Source organism: Vulpes vulpes, chromosome 5 (assembly GCF_048418805.1).
Source record: "Vulpes vulpes isolate BD-2025 chromosome 5, VulVul3, whole genome shotgun sequence".
Taxonomy (NCBI): Eukaryota; Metazoa; Chordata; class Mammalia; order Carnivora; family Canidae; genus Vulpes; species Vulpes vulpes.
Window position 1 is genome coordinate 112,097,467 of NC_132784.1, and position 19,492 is coordinate 112,116,958.

The 19,492-nt window shown below is 37.4% G+C and overlaps 1 protein-coding gene across 1 annotated transcript in view; it reads right to left on the bottom strand.

Moving 5' to 3' along the window:
* ATF6 (activating transcription factor 6) overlaps positions 1–19,492 on the bottom strand; it is a 202,928-nt gene that overhangs the window by 109,808 nt on the left and 73,628 nt on the right. Inside the window, exons 11-14 of the mRNA XM_025991244.2 lie at positions 15,191–15,304; positions 13,988–14,087; positions 6,740–6,807; positions 2,448–2,562 (exon numbers count right to left, since the gene is read on the bottom strand). Of these exons, the coding sequence (XP_025847029.1) occupies positions 2,448–2,562; positions 6,740–6,807; positions 13,988–14,087; positions 15,191–15,304 (397 nt within the window). The remainder of the gene's footprint in view (positions 1–2,447; positions 2,563–6,739; positions 6,808–13,987; positions 14,088–15,190; positions 15,305–19,492) is intronic.

The window sequence follows — 19,492 nt, forward strand, 5'->3', positions numbered from 1 at the left end:
AAAAGGTTTGAACCTCTGACAGGATTACTGGGATCATAAGCATTCTTTCCTGCTGGCCTGTAACAGGAAGTCAGCAGTTATCCAAGAGTGAGTCTCAGAGAAAATTATTTCAGCAGCTCAACTGTAATGTGATTAAGGAGTGTGGGAAGGGGGAGTGTCAGGAGGTAGAAGTCTGGGACACAGTAGGTTTATTAAATAATGGTAGACCAAACAGTCAATGGCTACCTCTACTTTTTTAGATATTAAAATATTTTATTAAATACATATCCAATTATAAAATAAAACAATACGGCTGGCTTACTGGCTCTGTTACATATGGTTTATACTAAGCCGAACCTTGGAGCTTTAGAATTATCTGTATTTCTTCAATTCCAATGCAATCAGAGAGTATCAATTATAGTAATATCTGTCAATGAAATTAAGAACTTCCGTGGGAAAAAAAGCCTGCATCTTTCTAACAAGGAATGATGCCCCTCACCTTTTTGATGAAACTGTTAGAAGAATATTTTACATTGAAAAATGGAAGCAAAAACCAAGCATGAGGTCATTACTTCTTTCATTTTCATTTTAGCAAGAACAAAAAGAACCTAATCCAGCATTTAAGAACCAAATTCCTGTCCCATGACACAGTTTATAGTCATCATGATAAAATTAACTTCCTTAGCCCTGCTGTTAAAACAAAACAAGAAAAAATGAAACAGAATGTCACTTTTCCTTGATCTAAAACACCAAAATGTGATAAATCAGTAATTAGGAAACAAAAAATCCAAACAGAATGTGACAGTCCTAACAGTTTTCCAGAATGTGAGAAAAACTGTTTCTTCTAGAGTATCAAAAAGTTGCAGGGGGGGGGGGGGGGCAGGGAGGATATCAATAATTTTCCAACAGCATTTTTTACAGGAAACTAAAGAGAAATAGCTTTTACAATGCAAGAAATACAATATATATTTAAAATAATAACACCATTCATCTTCCTTTGTATATATAATCCCTTTAAGGCTAGGATTATTATTCTATTCCCTAGAAAAACATTATTAACTAGGACTTCAACCCGTGGCTTGACCACTGATACTTCTAACACATGCTATATATACTGTTTTGGTCAAATAATGGAGAAATTATCTGGAACCTGAGAAAAAGTATTCAGCTATTTGAGGGTTAAAAGCACTTTAGTCTGGTAGCTTCTATAAACATATACTTCAACACATTCATTCTAACACCTATCAAGTCTCTTCACAGCACTGCTAGATTTCATTTTCTTCCACTTTTAACATGACTATGTTGACACTAAGGCAAACAACTTAGTTCTCAGCAGTCAATACAGTCGGAGCCTTGCTGAAACCCTGTTCTCAGCTGCCCCCTTGCTGCTAGAAATGAACTCTGAGGCTTGTGCAGTAGAGACATACACCAACTATGTCTGAGAGAATAAGCCCGGCACAAGGAATTTTGTGGATAGGCAGAAATCATGAGATGGCACTGCACAAGAATTCCAAATCCCCAAGTGTATTTGATTAACAGCTAAAAATATACAAAATGTTTGATCTCTCTAATCTTTAAATGCCGAAGTTCTCTAATCCTAAAATTCTGAGCTACTAGATATTTATACATCAGGAAAAGAACTCAGTTAACTGAGAATTTCAGATACTGAGTGGTGACAATAATCAGAATGAACTGTTACTCTGCAGTTAGCACATGCTTATTTCTAACAGGGCCCCCTCTACATTCTCAAAAAAAGAAAAGCCCAGGACACAAACCTCCAAGGAATTCGAACTCATTCATGTATTCCTGGTTTAACCTACAGCACTCTAACAGAGACATTCAAATGGCAACTCTATGAAAAATATATTTTCGTTTTATAGGAAAAGTTGACAGAATGTAAATAGCTGTGCATTTTGTTTCCATTTAACATTTGTAACATTCAAAAGTACACATATAAACATTTCCTTTTGCATAAACTAACACATTCTTCACCAAGAGGAGTAAATGTCTGCTAAAGGAGAGAAAAGAAGAACAGGAAGTCTTAAAAACATAAATCCAAACATTCCGCATTAATATACTGATCAGCCCACGATTCACCTTGATCCCACATCTGGGAAGTCTATTTCTCAATAACCAAATGGGACTACCACCACAAAGCCTAAAAAAAAATTTCACGTTTTTACTTCTTTTGTTAAAAACAAACAGCATAGATATAGGAATGACAAAGAATAAAAATCAGTAGGCCGTTTATATTTTCCAGATCTAAACTCGTTGCCTGACATCAATCCCATGTTTGTCTTCACTTGCTCAAGAGCTCGGGAACAAGCATGTTTTCCAGTTCCACTCACATAGTATATTTACATTGCTTCCTATCTCACATCTCTTTACTTCCCAAAGTATTCAGCCCCGTGCCCTGTACACAGCAGGTATTCCAAAATATCTTCTTTATCCTTTCAAAGAGGACTTACCCTTCGAAATGACACAACATAGAATGTGTCTCCCCTTCTGCGGATGGCCTCAAAGAAGTCTTGATAACTTCGGGGTGATGCATAATACACTTGGAGCTCACTCCCTGAGTTCCCACTGAAGGAAAAAAAAGGGCAAAGTGTTCTTAAACTAGAAAATTTAATATCCTCTCAAAAATACCCCCCCATTCTAAGGCTATGTCTGAATCATAAGAATTTCTCTCATGCAAAATATTAGCAGCATTTGGCAATAATTTTTTTAAAGATTTTATTTACTTGAGAGATTGCGAGTGAGAAAGCACAAGCAGGGGAAGGGGCAGAGGAAGAGGGAGAAGCAGAATCCCTGTGGAGCAGGGAGCCAGCTGCGGAACTCGATCCCAGGACCCTGAGATCATGACCTGAGCCAAAGGCAGACACTTAACAGACTGTGCCACCCAGGTGCCCCAGCAATAATTTTTATACTGACATTTTGAAAAGCCCAAGGTCAGGATATTTGTAAGATCTAATTCGCTAAAACTAAAACTCTCATTTCTGAATGGAAAACTCTAAAATGTATCACTGTAAACTCTAAAATGTATCAAGTGCACTGCAAAGCATGTAAAAATAATAAACGTATCAGAAAACAGATTTCTGCATTGGTTTGCAATTTTTGGTGACAGAAATAAAGTCTGAGGAAAACTTCTTTTTCACCACTCTGTCAAATCAATGAGGCGTGCTTGCCTAGGAGGCTGTGTGACAGGTGGGTAGAAATCGGCTTTGAATTTCTTCTTCATTCCTCAGGTGAGTATTCTTGGGCAACTCAACCTCTGAGCAACCACATTTCCTCATCCTTAAAATGGGGATAACAATATAAACCTGCAGGATTGTTACTGGGGTCAGGGATGTTCTATATGTGGAGTACCAAGCATGGGTTTCCTATTTCTTTTTTTTGTGGGGGGGGGTTCCTATTTCTTAAGAGTATCTCAACAAATGCTGGTCATAGATATTAAAAGTACCACATCAATGCCTTCACATAAAATTTTATCTAAAATTATAGTACCTCAACTACACTATATCCCCAAAGATATACTCAAATAATATTAATATAGTTTTTAATATTTTCAGTCTTTTACTATTAAGCACAATAAGCTAATGCCCAGAAGTTAAAGGAGAGTTAAAGAAATAATATTTCATTTTTCTCCAAAAAGACAACCTATGTTTTCTTTCTTTTTTTTAACTTTTTTAAATTTTTTAATTTTTTCTACGTTTTCTTTCTTAAATGTTCTTCTATGTTTTCAATCAAGCTTTAAGAGTAAAAAAGGACTGATCTAAAAGGAAAATTATAAATGAGTCATAAGAATTTTCTTTGAAATAATTCCATTTGCTCCCTGTGAGACCATTTCTAACCATATTATTTTGAACACACAATCAATTCTTTTTTATTTTTCAAAGTAGGCTCTATGCCCAGTGTGGAGGCCAAACTGGGGCTTGAACTCACAACCCTGAGATTAAAGAATGAGCTGAGATCAAGAGTTGGATGCTTAACCGATTGAGCCATCCGGGCGCCCCCCGAATACACAATCAGTTCTTATTATTCATGGCAGTTATATTTTATAAAGTCAGTGTGAACACCGAATTAGTAAATACTGAAACATTCTCCTAAGGGAAATACAAGGTTAGGTTCCTACAAGCTCCTAGATACAGCATTTTTGTCAACTGATCAACATAAAACAACTTTGTTCTATGTTTCTGTTTAAAGACACCTTCTTTGACATATATATGGTTTACTCATTACCATTGAACCCACAGTCAACAGCACTATAACTTATTACTGAATAAAGCTTATCTAATATGTATATTTTCCCCATATAGCATAACACAGCTTTCTTAGACAACAGGTAGTTCTACTATGCTTCAGGATCATTTTAAACAGTGAAATCACCACCAAAAATGTGAAAAATATGGTACTAATTGACCTCAAAAAAGAAACTTGTTTACAGTGTGAGAGCTGAAACAAGAAGGCAGAGTTTCGCCTTGTTAATTAATTAAGCCTCACCTGGGACTATCTATGCAAATTTGTGAATGACTGTGAAAGCACCCTGAGTATTGATTTTGGGGCAGAGGCACATTTTAATAAGTAGGCAGATTCACAGATACAGAATACATAAGTAGTTCATTTAAAACATTTTTTTAAAGACTTTTTAAAAAGCGCTTTTAGGTTCACAGCAAACTTCAGGGGAAGATACAGAGATTAAAAACGTTTTTAACTAGTAAAGAAATAGGGGGATCCCTGGGTGGCGCAGCGGTTTGGCGCCTGCCTTTGGCCCAGGGCGCGATCCTGGAGACCCGGGATCGAATCCCACGTCGGGCTCCCGGTGCATGGAGCCTGCTTCTCCCTCTGCCTGTGTCTCTGCCTCTCTCTCTCTCTGACTATCATAAATAAATAAAAATTAAAAAAAAAACAAACAAACAAACTAGTAAAGAAATATTATCCCATTATAATGATGCATCAAAAATGAATATATGGGGTGCCTGGGTGGTTCAGTAGGTTAAGTGTCCAGCTCTTGATCTCAGCTCAGGTCTTGATTTTAGAGTCATGAGTTCAAGCCTCACAGTAGGCTCCACAATGGGCATGGAGCCTACCTTAATAAAAAGGTTGTCGGGGGACCCGGGTGGCTCAGTGGGTTAAGCGTCCCACTCTGGATTTCAGCTCAGGTCATGATGTCAGGGTCATGAGATGGAGCCCCACATTGGACTCCGTGCTGAGTGTGGAGTCTGCTTGAGATTCTCTCTCTCTGTCTCCCTGTCTCCCTCTACCCCTCCATGGGACACATTCTGTCTCTCTCTCAAAAAAAAAAAAAAAAAAAAAAAAAAAAAAAAAAAAAATTCCATTAAAATAGCAAAAATATTTTAAATATGTATATAGTAAATCAATGAAATACTCTGATCACTAGAGAATTATTAGTTACTATATACATTTGAATTACCTATTTCTACAAGATAATATAGTATCTCAGGATTTTAAACATTCATGATATGCCAATATGCTGCTCAGTGCCATTTATTGGCAATTCTCAGTTAATAGGATAATGAACAGCTCTCAACTTATACTGGGCATACATTCTCAGTACCTGATACACTGACACACAGCTGGTGCTCAGTAAATGTGAAAGTAATATTAAATAAATCATGAACGCTAAGTCTAAGGGAGAGATACAGACAGAATCTGAGACTCTACTTCCACTTCAGTGATACTGTCTTCAATAATATCACATCATCGTCATTACTGGTTTTTGAACATGCCAAGTACCATATAAAGTGCTGTAAATAAATTACGCAATTTAATCATCAACTCTGTGTGGCCAAAATTTTGTAGATGAGGAAACTTAAGTAACCTGCTTGAATCCACAGAGCAAGTAAATGGCAGAAATGATTTGTATTCTGGCAACTCAAAACCCAGCATCTTAATCATGACACTACATGGTCTCCCATCATACTGTTCCTTTTAGTGAGATAGGTTTGGTGCATATATTTCAAACTTAGGTACAGCACCCCTTTGGGAATCCTTCAAAATCTTAAGTAGCATCAGTGTGGTGAAAAACGCATTTTAAATCAAACAGATCTGAATGCTTATTCTATGCCACTTATTGGTTCTATGACTCTGGCTTAGAAAAAATAAACGAGGGCAGCCCAGGTGGCTCAGCAGTTTAGCGCCGCTTTCAGCCCAGGGCGTGATCCTGGAGACCCAGGATCAAGTCCCACGTCCGGCTCCCTGCACAGAGCCTGCTTTCTCCCTCTGCCTGTGTCTCTGCCTCTCTCTCCCTGTGTCTCTCATGAATAAATAAAATCTTTAAAAAAATAAAAAAATAAATGACTTCTCCAGTTTTTCTCTATATAAAATAGGGACTGTGTTATCTACACTTTAAGTTACTATACAGATTTAAAAATAAAATGCATGTAGGGCACTCAGCAGGACACCTGGCACAGAGGAGACATTCATTCACAAAATAACATTCTCTTCCTCTTGGCTCATGAAATAGATACAAATTGTGGACGAGAGTTATATGTATTTAAATTTTATAGCAAAATTATGACTGAACAGCATTCTAACTGAATCTGTATTTAAGGAATTTGAGAGTTAACCTTTTGAAATTATCTGGGTATACTCTGACTGCTCTGATGCAGTATGTTAAGTGAACTAACAGAAAAGTCACAGATGAGAACAAGTTTAAGGTGGAAGGGAAATGTGCTTTTCAACTTCACTAAAATACTAGGTATTTAAAATTCCTTGGCCAAGAACTTCCACACTTTCTTACCTGATACTAGTGGTTTCTGTGTATTGGACAGCCATGAGCTGAGAATTTGAGCCCTGTTCCAGAGCACCCTGGAAGAAAAAAAAAATTTAATACCATATAATGAAATTATATGAAGATCTTCCTATAGTGACTAAGCCTACATTTACATTTACTAAACTCTCACTAAAGTATTCATATACTTTTTTGTTCATGAATATTCTGACATATTAGGTTCATATAACTAGACACCAACAGAGAGATTAGAATTCTTCTGGTTACACTCTGGACTTGAGATGTGTCTTAAGGAGATTAAAATGTTAAGACATTTCTCATAAAGTTTAAAAATATAGCCTAAAAGCTTAGTCCAAAATCACAAGTTTTATGACCAACTCATACAAATATTACTGAACATAAAACAATTTATGTTTGTCTAAAATAATTATTTCCCCCAATGAAAAGTTCCTGAAATGTGAAAGGTCCATAACAAAACTAGATCCTATTGTTTACTGAATTAAATACAAAGGCCTTCATGCCAAAATATACCTATGGACTAAGCTGTCATTAAAGAGATCTCACTGATGACGTTTTTGGCCAGAGAACAGTCTCATCTGGAACCACAAGTGACCCACGGATGCTATACTGGAAACCTATCTTCCTCTTAGTATCTGCTTTGTCCTATGTCTTCTATTCCCAGGCAGTTGTGTAGATTGATCTTCAGAAGAGTTTTAGAAGGGGATTAGTGTTCAAGAACACATTACCAATTACTATGTTAGAAACTGACCTTACTAATACCCTGTCAAAAAGTGGCTTAAGTAAGCGTTTACTCATAAGACTATTAGCATCTCTTCATTACTGTATCCATCCATCCATCCTTCAACAGTCAAACTTTTACAGAGCACCTACAACACGCGCTTAGGAAGACAGACATGTGGAAACAATACAATGTGATACATGTTAAAATAGAAGAATATATAAAGGGTTAAAGGAAAAAAAGGGTTATTTTGTGGATGGAACCTATATGCAGAGATGATTACTGGGCTTCGAATTTCTGGCTTTGTAACAAGGGTTTTATTTTATGAAAATCTAAAGTAAGTCTTAACATGAAACAGGTGCTCAATAAAAGATTGTTCAAACAAAAATGAAAAAGAGCATCAATAAAATGAAAAGGACAAAAGAAAAACAAATACACTTAAGCAGGCTCCATGCAGGGAGCCTGATGTGGGACCTGATCCCAGGACTCTGGGGTCACACCCTGTGCCAAAGGCAGATACTCAACCACTGAACCACCCAAGTGTCCCAATAAAGCCAAATTTAAATTAGAGCTAGCTAATAAAAATTAAGTTTAAAAAAACAGATTAAATATCTGGTGAATTTTAAATGATATTGCTACTTTGGCACATTTGAAATTAACATAAAAGTCTGAAAAAAATCAGATTTCTTTCCCTAAACTCAGAAATGAGTGGGGAGGCTTTAAAGAAAGCTCTTATACAGCTATTAAGCAAATAGAAATTGGGCGTGTCATTTACACCAATTAACAAAAGAAGCTCTGAAAAACTGCCCATGAGCTTTGACATTTTTAGCTATGTAGGATTTAGCAAAAGGTCACAATTAGCAAAAATATGAGGTAGACATTTACATATAAATGAGAGGATGTTAAAAGCTCCAATTATGTTTCATATTTGTCTATTTTTCCTTTTAGTTCTATCACTTTTTTTTTTTGCTTTGAAGCTTTGTTATTATGGGTCTGTATATTCAGAATTATGTTTTCTTAAATGCCCCTTTTATAAATTATGAAATTTCCCTGTCACTTACAATATCCTTTGTCTAGAACTCTGATAAATATAACCACACCAGCTTTCTTTTTTTTTTTTTAAGATATTATTTATTTATTTGAGAGAGAGAGAGAGCGCACAAGCAGGGTGAGGAGCAGAGGGAGAAGCAGGCTCCACACTGAGCAAGGAGCCTGACACAGGGCTGGATCCCAGGATCGTGACCTGAGCAGAAGGCAGACCTTAACCTCTGGCTGGCCCCCCGCACCAGCTTTATAATGCTTAATATTTATACAGTATACATCTTTCCACCCTTCTATTTTGCATGTGCCTTTATATTTAAAATGTTACTTCCTGGAGTGCCTGGGTGGTGCCTTTAGTTGAGCACCTGACTCTTGATTTCAGCTCCAATCATGAGCTGAGAGTCAGGAGATGGAGCTCAGTGTTGGCTCCACACCTGATGGGGAGTCTGCTTGAGATTCTCTCGCTCTGCCCCTCCGCCCTCCCATATGCCCACACACTCTCTTTCACAAATCAGTCAATCAATCCATCAATAAAATGTTACTTCCTATATACAGTATATAGTTGTGTCTTCCCTTTTCAAAAATAGTTTGACAATCTCTCCCTTTTAACCCATGTGTTTACCCATTAAATGTAATTACTAGTACAGCTGGGTTTAAGTCCACTATCTTGGTATATATTTTCTATTTATCCTATTTGTTCTTTATTCTTTTCCTGACTTCTTTTGGTTAAAATACGTTTTTTTTAGTATTCCACATTTATTTCCTGTATTGGCTGTTCAGCTTTGCTTCTTTGTGCTATTTTTCACTGTTTGCTCTAGAGATTATCTTTATGTTACCACAGTCTACCTTTAAATATTATTTGAACAATATAACTTTCTAATTCCATTTATCTCCCTCTGTGTTCCTAGTGTCTTGTCACTTTACTTTTACATAAGCTATAAACCCACAAGAAATTGTTACAAGTTTCGATTAAAAAAATAATCTCTTAAAGACATTTAAATATACATACATATATAAAATAAAGATATTTTTAATTAAAAGACCATTTATTTTTATCAGATATTTGCCCATTCTGATGCTCTTCCTTCCTGCTAATCTGAAATTGTCTCTGCTATCATTTCCCTTAATCTAAAAAATGTTTAGTATTTCTTAGAGTGCAGACCTTCCAGAGATAAACTGTCTGTTTTTATCTGTCTGAAAATGTCTGATTTTGCCTTCATTTTGAAAGGTATTTTCACTAATGGGCCCCTTTACCTTTTCTAGACTTGCAACCTAGACGGAGGGTAGAATTATGAAATGGGATGAGCAAAATGAAAGATATAATGCTTAGAGATCACGGAAATTTCAAAGAAATGTCAATTATTCAAATTTACAGACTATCTTAACTAGACTATTGGATCCTTTTAAACATCTGGAAGGAGTGGCTGTGAGGAAAAAGAGGGCTGAAATGAGGAAAGAAGAGTATCCAGAGCACTCTTTACACTGAGAGAGAGATCAGTGGAATTCTTTCTGTTTTGGTATTGACAATAATATAAGCAGAATGATCCTTCTTACCAAGAACTTATTTTTCCCTTGGCAAATATAGATGCATCCTTCTCACTCCTTTTTCCATAATAGCAAAGAGGCCCAAATTTCTGACCATTATCTAAGCTCATTACAGAAACATATTCACCAAAGATACTAGAGAAAAAAATAATACTACAGATCACCTCCTGTTCAAAGGCTGTGAAATTAAAACAAAATTATCTTTTTTGCATTAAAATTCCCTTAAGATTAAAGAACACCAAGTACGCCTCATATAGTAAATAAGCTCTCTATTCATTTATCCAGTGAGAAAAGGAAAAAAATAACATGAAAAACTTTATTAAAAGATAAAGCAAAAAACTCATTTAGGCCAAGAATTGTAACCTAACTTTTCATAAAGTCTATTATATCTTTTCTGTGGAATTATCGACTGGCAATTATCTGCCTATTTTTTGCTCTTCCCCTGTATAGGAAGGAGTGGAAGCCTAAAACCTGTATTACCCAAAGATTTTTGCCATCAGGGTTGATATAATTTAGGTACTGCCAATAATATATGCTTGCATCAGACTTGGAAAGGCAAAGAGAGACAGAGTCCATTTTTCCTCCACCCAGCGGCAGCTGAAGTGTAATCTTTGTCAGACATGAGTTTTGCATTCCGAGACATTGCATTCCGATGCCAGTAAGCAGCTTTGGGCTTGTGAGGAACTGTGACATTGGTAAGGAGTGCCTGTAGCTTCCAGGGGTACTAACAACCAACAAAATTGCCATAATACATGAATAAAGATATCAGAGAGGCCCAGAGAGGCACACAGGGGATAATCATAGAATCTCAAATCTTGAGGGGTGCCTGGGTGGCTCAGGGGTTGAGCACCTGCCCCTGGCTCAGGGCGTGATCCCGCAGTCTCAGGATCGAGTCCCACATCAGGCTCACTGCCTGGAGCCTGCTTCTCCCTCTGCCTACGTCTCTGCCTTTCTCTATGTGTGTCTTTCATGAATAAATAAATAAAATCTTAAAAAAAAAAAAAAAGGGTTCCTGGGTGGCTCAGTCAGCTGGGAGTTTGCCTTCAGCTCGGGTCATGATCCTGGGGTCCTGGGATCCAGCCCCACATCAGGCTTCCTGCTCAGCAGGGAGCCTACTTCTCCCTCTACCCTTCCCCCTGCTTGGGCTCTCTATCAAATAAATAAAATCAATAAATCAATAAATCAAATCTATAACTAAATAAATAAATAAATAAAAATAAAAATTAATTAATTAATTCAATGTCCACAACAGCCAAACTACGGAAAGAGTCCAGATGTCCATCAACAGATGAATGGATAAAGAAGATGAGGTGTATATATATGTATATGGAATACTACTTAGCTATCAAAAAAACAAAATCTTGCCATTTGCAATGACGCGGATAGAACTAGAAGGTATATTATGCTAAGTGAAATAACTCAGAGAAAGACAATTGTATGGTCTCACTCAAATGTGGAATTTAAGAAATAAAATAAGATCATAGGGGAAAAGAGGGAAAAATAAACCAAGAAAAAAACAGAAAGGGAGACAAACCATAAAAGACTCTTAACCATAGCAAACAGGGTTGCTGGAGGGGCAGGAGTGAGGGTACAAGGTAACTGGGTGATGGACACGAAGGAGGGTACATGATGGAATGAGCACTGGGTGTTATATAAAACTGATGCATCACTGACCTCTACCTCTGAAACTAGTAATACACTATATGTTAATTAATTGAATTAAAAAAAAAGAAAACCCACCTAGTCACATTATAGGCAATTTGCTAAAAGAAAGAGAAAATCTTGGGGGGTAAAATATGAGATTAAATCACTTCCCTGCTCAAATCTCTCAATATGAAATCCAAAGTTCTCACCTAGCCTATGAGGTTTGATATGAATTAGGTTTTACTGCCTCTTTGATGTCATCTTCCTCTACTGTATCCCTAGATTGCAGCCTAGCCATATACAACTTCTTGATGTTACTCAAATATGCAGACTGTTTCCTCCTGAGAGCTTCATATTTGCTATTCCCTTTTTCCAGAAATTCTTTCTCCAGATCTTCCCTTGGATCTTTACACTGTTCACACCTTCATTTTTTGTTATTGCAAAAGCAATGTTCTCACCAAACCGTTTTCTTCTTCCTGAGCACACGGGGAGATTACATTTGCCTAATCTACTGCAAGAGAGAACTGAACATTGGCTAAAGTTCAGGCTGGATCCCTACAACATTGTGCACAATCTTCCAAGCTCTCTCTTCCCCAACATCCAAAGCTAGAACCAAAGAATTTCATGTTGTTGGGGTCACAAAGTATAAAGAACTTAGAAAGAACCTGCCTGAAGGAAAGCCATCCTAGAGAGCTGTATCAGATGTCGTGTGGGTGAGAAACAAATTTGTATTCCATTAAACTACTGAGATTTTAAGGCTAGTTGTTACAACACCTAACATGAATTACCTTGACAATACTCAAATGTAGTCTCTATAGAAGCCTTCTCTACCTAGGGGGCAGCCCTGGTGGCGCAGAGGTTTAGCGCCACCTTCAGCCCAGGGCGTGATCCAGGAGACCCAGGATCGAGTCCCACGTGGGACTTCCTGCATGGAGCCTGCTTCTCCCTCTGCCTGTGTCTCTGCCTCTCTCTCTCTCTCTCTCTCTCTCTCTCTCTCTCTCGCTCTGTAACTCTCATGAGTAAATAAAATTTAAAAAAACTTTTAAAAATTATTTAAAAAATAATAATAAGATAGCTACTTAGCTCTCAATTTAACTTCTAATCTCCAACCCCACTTTTTCTTTAGAGAACTTATCTCTAATTTTGAGTATATTTAAATATTTATTTAATTTTTTCCTTTGTGATGAGAACTTTAAAGATAGACTCTCTCACTAAGTTCCAAATATACAAATACTGTATTATTAACTTTAGTCACCATGTTGTATATCATAACCTTATAACTTATTTATAACTAGAAATCTGTACCTTTCGACCCTCTTTGCCTATTTCACCCACTCCTCTATCCACCAGTCTCAGTATTTGTTCTCTGTATCAAGAGTTCAGTTTTTGTTTTCATTTTTTTAATAGATTCCCCATATAAGTGAGATCATACAGTATTTATCTTTCACCTTAGTTGTTTATTGCTTATCTCTCCCACCAGGATGTAAGTTCCAGGAAGGCAGGGATTTTATCATACTCACTACCAAATCCCCAGGATCTAGAACCATACCTGACTCATTGTTACTACCATAGATAATGTTTATTGGGAGCTTGGAATGTGCCAGCTGCTAGTCTAAGTGCTTCAGAATAAAGAGTGTCTGTTGAATGATGGAATGACTACAAATGGTGCTTTGTGGTAAACAACACTAGTGGAAGCCCACCTGGGGAGACTGGCTGGCTCAGTAGGTAGACCATGTGACTCTTGATCTCAGTGTTGTTAAGTCTGAGCCCCAACTTGGGAATAGAGATTACTTAAAAATAAAATCTTTAAAAAAAAAAAAAAGGATGGAAGTCCAATTAAATAGATTCTAAATAAGTACTGTCATTTACCTGTAGCCAGTCCCTCATGTCTAAGCTCAAAAATACTCTCCATGAAGATGTGCCTCCACTTCTAAGCTGCCCTATGTTTCAACACCCTCTTTCTGAAAAGCTCTAAGAACAGAGAAGATAAACAGTACCATCTACCATACCACTTGTGCCAAAAACACTTGACAAAGATGTCCATGCATGGGAGCCCCTGGCTTGAAAATAACTTTGAGGGAGAGAGCAGGAAAGAGCACCAACTATTGGTGCTATAAAACGCGGGAGGAGGACTTCAGTGGCATTGACAGCTGCATCTGAAGCAGGAGACAGCAGTGGGAAGTGACTAAGTTCAAGTTTTCCAAATTTTTCAGGGAATAAAGTAATCCATCTGAGAGAAGATGTCCAACAAATATGCCAACCATTGTTCAAAAACAAAAGAAACAAACCTGAAGAATTCTGGTTTTCTGCTGATTATTCGTCATTCTTCTTGACTTGGTCCTTTCCACCTCATGTCTATGAACCCATCCTCGAAGTTCATGATTTAACCTATAAAACAGCTTAGTTAATTAAACATACTTCATAGAAATAAATGTCTCACCTTTGGTTAAAAATCAATTTAATCCTATTCTATAGGTTCCAAATAGCAACCCTAGTGCCTGATGATTTAATAGTCCTTTTCAATCTGAAAAAGCTAAGACCATAATGTTATTTTTAATACAACGTGCATTTTCATACAGTAGCCTCCCTCAATCATGAGTTCAAAAAAATTTTTAAACCCATGCTAAAATAGCTTCCAAATATAAATACTGAACACAAAGTTGTTTTTGTTTGGTTTTGTTTTTCTCACAAAAAAGTATCTCCTATTTCTGCTCTTGGGCTATATACACACCAACACTGGAGATGCTAAAGAGCATTTAATAAGTTATAGAAACCTACCAGCAAATTGATGCATTAAAGCCTTTGAAAATCATGCTCTTCTGGGAGAAGGAAAAGAATAAACTCAACTACTTGGGGTGGGGGCTGCAGGGAGGAACAAATTTCAATGCACTATAACCCAAAATTCCCAACACTGCAAATAAGGAAAAGCACTAGTTCAAATGTAAGTTCCATATATGGTGCTTACTTTTTACAGCAGTTGTGAAGATGTTAGACTGTTATTACTTAATTATAGTTGATTATTAGTTTAAAAAACTGAAGCAATTTTTGAGATTCAAGACAGAATCCAAAATCACAGGAAATTTTTCAAGGGAAAAGTAAATAAGGAAAGGTAAAGCATGCTCAAACGGGAAAATATCTTCAGAATCATTTCTCTTCAAATTGTTACCTTCCTAACTTGAAGAAAAAGGCACCTTCTTCTACTATGAATGTTACCTACCACTTTCAAGTCTAATAACCCAAATTTTTATATTAAAATCATTCTGTAGTTTTCAAATAAAGCATATATTTAAGCATACAACCCTAATACTATCATATGAAATAGACCCATCACCTTGTTTATCAGGCTGGTGGGGAAACTGGACAACTGATGATATGCCTATGGGCATCCAACAAATATTCAGAGCTCCTCTCTGCCACTTAACTAATCTGAACAAATAGTTTTCTAGGTGCTAACCCATGCAGATATTTCTCTAACAATCTACAACACTCACCTGAGGGATTCTGTGGTATTAATGAGGGGCTGACAAGGAGGTGGAGCAATATAGAGTAGTGGTTCTTCACTTAGCACCATTAAGGCCTTGTCATTTGAAACAGAATGATCATATCTGAAAAACAAGTACAAAATACATCCCTTTGTGTCTTAAATTCCTAAGTAGTTTGCTATAAGAAAATCATTAGTAGTATTAACTTTTTATGGAAATAAAAATATAGTAAATAGGATATACCACAAGATAGAAACAAATGCAATAAAAAAAAAAAGCAGGAAGTATAGACCATGTAGCATAAATGTCCCTTTCCAATTTTCCGCAGATTGCCATGGTAATTCACACTTATCCAGCCACCATTAATTGAGCAATTACTATGTACCAAAAGCTAAGGAAATAATAACAACACATGGTCTGCATCTTCAATGAGCTCAAGGCATATATGGTGCTGCTGCAACAGAGGTGACACAGTAATGGGGGAGCGGTTTGAGGGAACGACCCACTGACTGACAGGAAAGATGGTATTATGTGAATAGGACCAAAGTTTTGTCGTAATTCACAATTCTGTGATAACAAAATTGAAGCTTCCTTAAAACTGTGTGTGGCAGGGGTAAGGCAAAGCATAAAACATCTGGTGGGAAAGAAGTGAAAAGTGTTGAAAAGTTGAATATAAATTTTAAAATCATGGAAGAATTCGAGTCACTAATAAAACACCCAAGTAATATTAACCATTTACTCCATAAGCTTCAAAAAAAAATACACTTTCCTAGCTGTCACACTGAATCCATATCCATGGTGTTATGGAGGGAGCAAAGCCAAAGCTGAAAATCAGAAGTTGAGCTGGAGGCACTATTGCTATCTATTCTCTTCAGTCTACTATTTCAAGCTTTCTCAATAAAAAATATTAGATCTGTCTTGAATTTCTTTATATTCAATGCTCTAGATTTAGAAAACTAGACATTTAGTTAAAACTCAAAAAGAAAAAAAATGTAAACACAAAATTAGGTATGACTAGCCTCACAGTTTTCATTAATACATCCAACCAATATTTACTGAATACCAGTTATGTTAGGTACTGTGCTAGAAATCTGACAGGGAGCAAGAAAAATGAAGTCTCTGTCCTCAAAGACCTTAAAGGGAAAGATGGGTGAAATACAAGGGGAATGATGGACAAACAAACACATAAATCCAAATTAAGAAAGAGTCTACGGGATCCCTGGGTGGCTCGGCAGTTTAGCACCAGCCTTTGGCCCAGAGCACAATCCTGGGGTCCCGGAATGAAGTCCCACGTCGGGCTCCCGGCATGGAGCCTGCTTCTCCCTCTGCCTGTGTCTCTGCCTCTCTCTCTCTCTCTCTCTCTCTGTCTATCATGAATAAATAAATAAAATCTTAAAAAAAAAAAACAAAAACAAAGAAAGAGTCTAACTAGAAATAGAAAACCAATACAGTACCTACTTTAGATGAAATAGTTCTGAGAAGATGGTATTTAAGTCAAGGCAAAGGATGAGAAACCAGTACTACAGAAACTGGGGAAAGAGTGTTCTAAGACAGACGCAGGTAGGGAGAAGGTGGCTTCCACCTATTTAAAGACCACACACAAGCTGCAGAATAGTGAGCAAGTGAGGGAGGCACAAAGGCGAGGTTAGAAAGAGCAGCCTGGGTGGCTCAGTGGTTTAGTGCCGCCTTCAGCCCAGGGTGTGATCCCAGAGACCCAGGATCGAGTCCCACGTCGGGCTCCCTGCATAGAGCCTGCTTCTCCCTCTGCCTGTATCTCTGACTGTCTCTCTTTAACAAATAAATAAAAAACCTTGAATGAATGAAAGAAAGAAAGAAAGAAAGAAAGAAAGAAAGAAAGAAAGAAAGAAAGAAGAGAGAGAAAGAAAGAAAGAGATCGGGGGCGCCTGGGTGGCTCAGTAGGTTAAGCATCTCAGCTCAGGTCATGACCCCAGGGTCCTGGGATCGAGCCCCACGTCAGGCTCCCTGCTCAGTGGGGAGTCTGCTTCTCCCTCTGCCCCTCACACTCGCCCTCTCTCTCTCAAATAAATAAATAATATCTTTTAAAAAAGAAAGAGACCAGGGTCATCTGGGTGGCTCAGTGGTTGGGCGTCTGCCTTCGGTTCAGGGTGTGATCCTAGAGTCCTGGGATCGAGTCCCTGCAGGGAGCCTGCTTCTCCCTCTACCTGTGTCTCTGCCTCTCTCTCTGTGTCTTTCATGAATAAATAAATAAAATCTTTAACAAAATAAATAAATAAAATAAATAAATAAGAAAGAAAGAAAGAAAGAGATCAGATTATGATAAGGCATCACTGAACGTAAATGTAATGAAAAGCTCACAGAAGGTTATTGAGAGAAGTGATGTATTTCAGTGTATGCCTGCACCCCGCCATTGTACCAAAACTGGATTCGATAGAGGCTACAGGGGAAGCTGGGAGACCAGTCTGGAGAGAGCTATAATCCAGGCAAGAGCTGAAAATAGGACCAAGGTGCCGGCAGTGAAGATGGAGAGCAGTGAACCAATGCAAGATACTTTTTGGAAAGAGTATCAACCACACTTGTTGAAACGGAGGAATCAGGGCTTCTGGCTTAAACAACAGAGAATGAGGAAGACTGTTGCTGAGAAGCAGCTGAAGGATGAACACAGAGTTCTGCTCTGCATGTGCTAAGTTTGAAATGTTAAAAAAGAGAGAGAGAGATCAAGGAAACTATTGAGAAGAGCAGTCTAGAGACTCAGGAGAGAAGTCTGGATGAGAAACAAAGTTGGGAGTTGTCAGGATATGGAGATATGGAGTGTGTGCTAAATTATGGATGAGTCACATAAGCAGAAAGAAAACCAGAAAGTCCACAGTTCCAGAGGATGAGATTTAAATAAAGGAGGAGGCCAGAGAGAAGACTGAAAACGAGGCCCATGGAAAAAGCCAAACTGAAAAATGTAGCAACACAAAGGAGAATGTTTAAGGAAGGAGGAATCCACACAGCGCCAGAGGAAAAGATCAAGATGAAGACAGAAGTTTCCACTGAATTTGGCAACACTGAAATAACTGGCCTCCCTGACAAAAATAATTTTGGTAAACTGGAAAACTAACTTCAAGGAAAAAGTTACAGACTTCTATGGATGCCACATACAATGGAAAAAACAACAGCTGAGGGCATACATATGATTCTTCCCTGCAAGTTGCACCAGAACATCTTCCATGTCCTCACCTCTGCCTCTGAGAGTTACATTGTTTAGAATAACAGAGATGGTGGTACACAGGTAGTAACTGCACACATATCACCCTAAAATTAAGTGTTGAGGGAGAAGGAAAAAAACCTTCATTGTACTGGGTAAATTCTAAATGCCTACAAGAGGAGGCTGTTTGCTATACTTAAAAAAAAAAAAAGAACCTGTCACATTTGCCTTAGTTTAAAAAATCAGGTCTTCATACTTAAAAAAATATGAATGCTACTATCCATCAGAGAAGTCTAAAATTACTTTTGAGGATATATTTTTGATATATAATTTCATTTCCATGTAATAAACCCTAGTATAATGACTTCTATGCATCTGTGCGAACTGGCTTTGTTCTATCAGCCAAAAATACTCTAAGAAGAGGAAAGGAAAGAAAGGAAAAAGAGAAAAGAAAAAAAAAAGAATCTGATAGGAGAAATACCAGAAAAGGAACCGGTTGGAGCTGAAGGGAAAAGAAAAGAAAGAATCTAAGCCAACATGCAATCTGGAGACAATCAGATCCACACTATTCCTGAGATGGTCAGAATTCTAGGCTGCCTGCAAACTATTTCATATCGATAAAGATACCATTTCAGCAAACAAATCACTTAAGTAAAGGACAGTGCTGGGGGGCAGACTTAATGAGAGTTCCTGGAATAAAGGCAGGTTCTGGATGATGCCTTCTATGTACCATCCCTTCTCATTTATCTAAGACAGTCCTGGATCTAGCATGCCTGATGTCCTGATGTAATTATTACTCAGCACCACCTTTCATTCTTTAAAAACTGTCCCAGTTTGGTTGACAAATTATATGGCATCTTATTATAAACCACACATTTCTGAACCTGAAAACACATATGCAGTTAATTTCTAAATGCTAGGAGAATGCAATATTATATATTATGGGATTATAATCTACTCCTTTTTTATTTGAACCAGTTCTTATAATTCTCCTAAAAAATGAAACACAATAAAAAGTAAAGTGCATTAAAAAATAAATAAAGTATCATGGCTGTATATAAATAAACTATCTAAAAATCAGTTCAAAACACATTTGTAGGGGCACCTGGGTGGCTCAGTGGTTGAGCCTCTACCTTCAG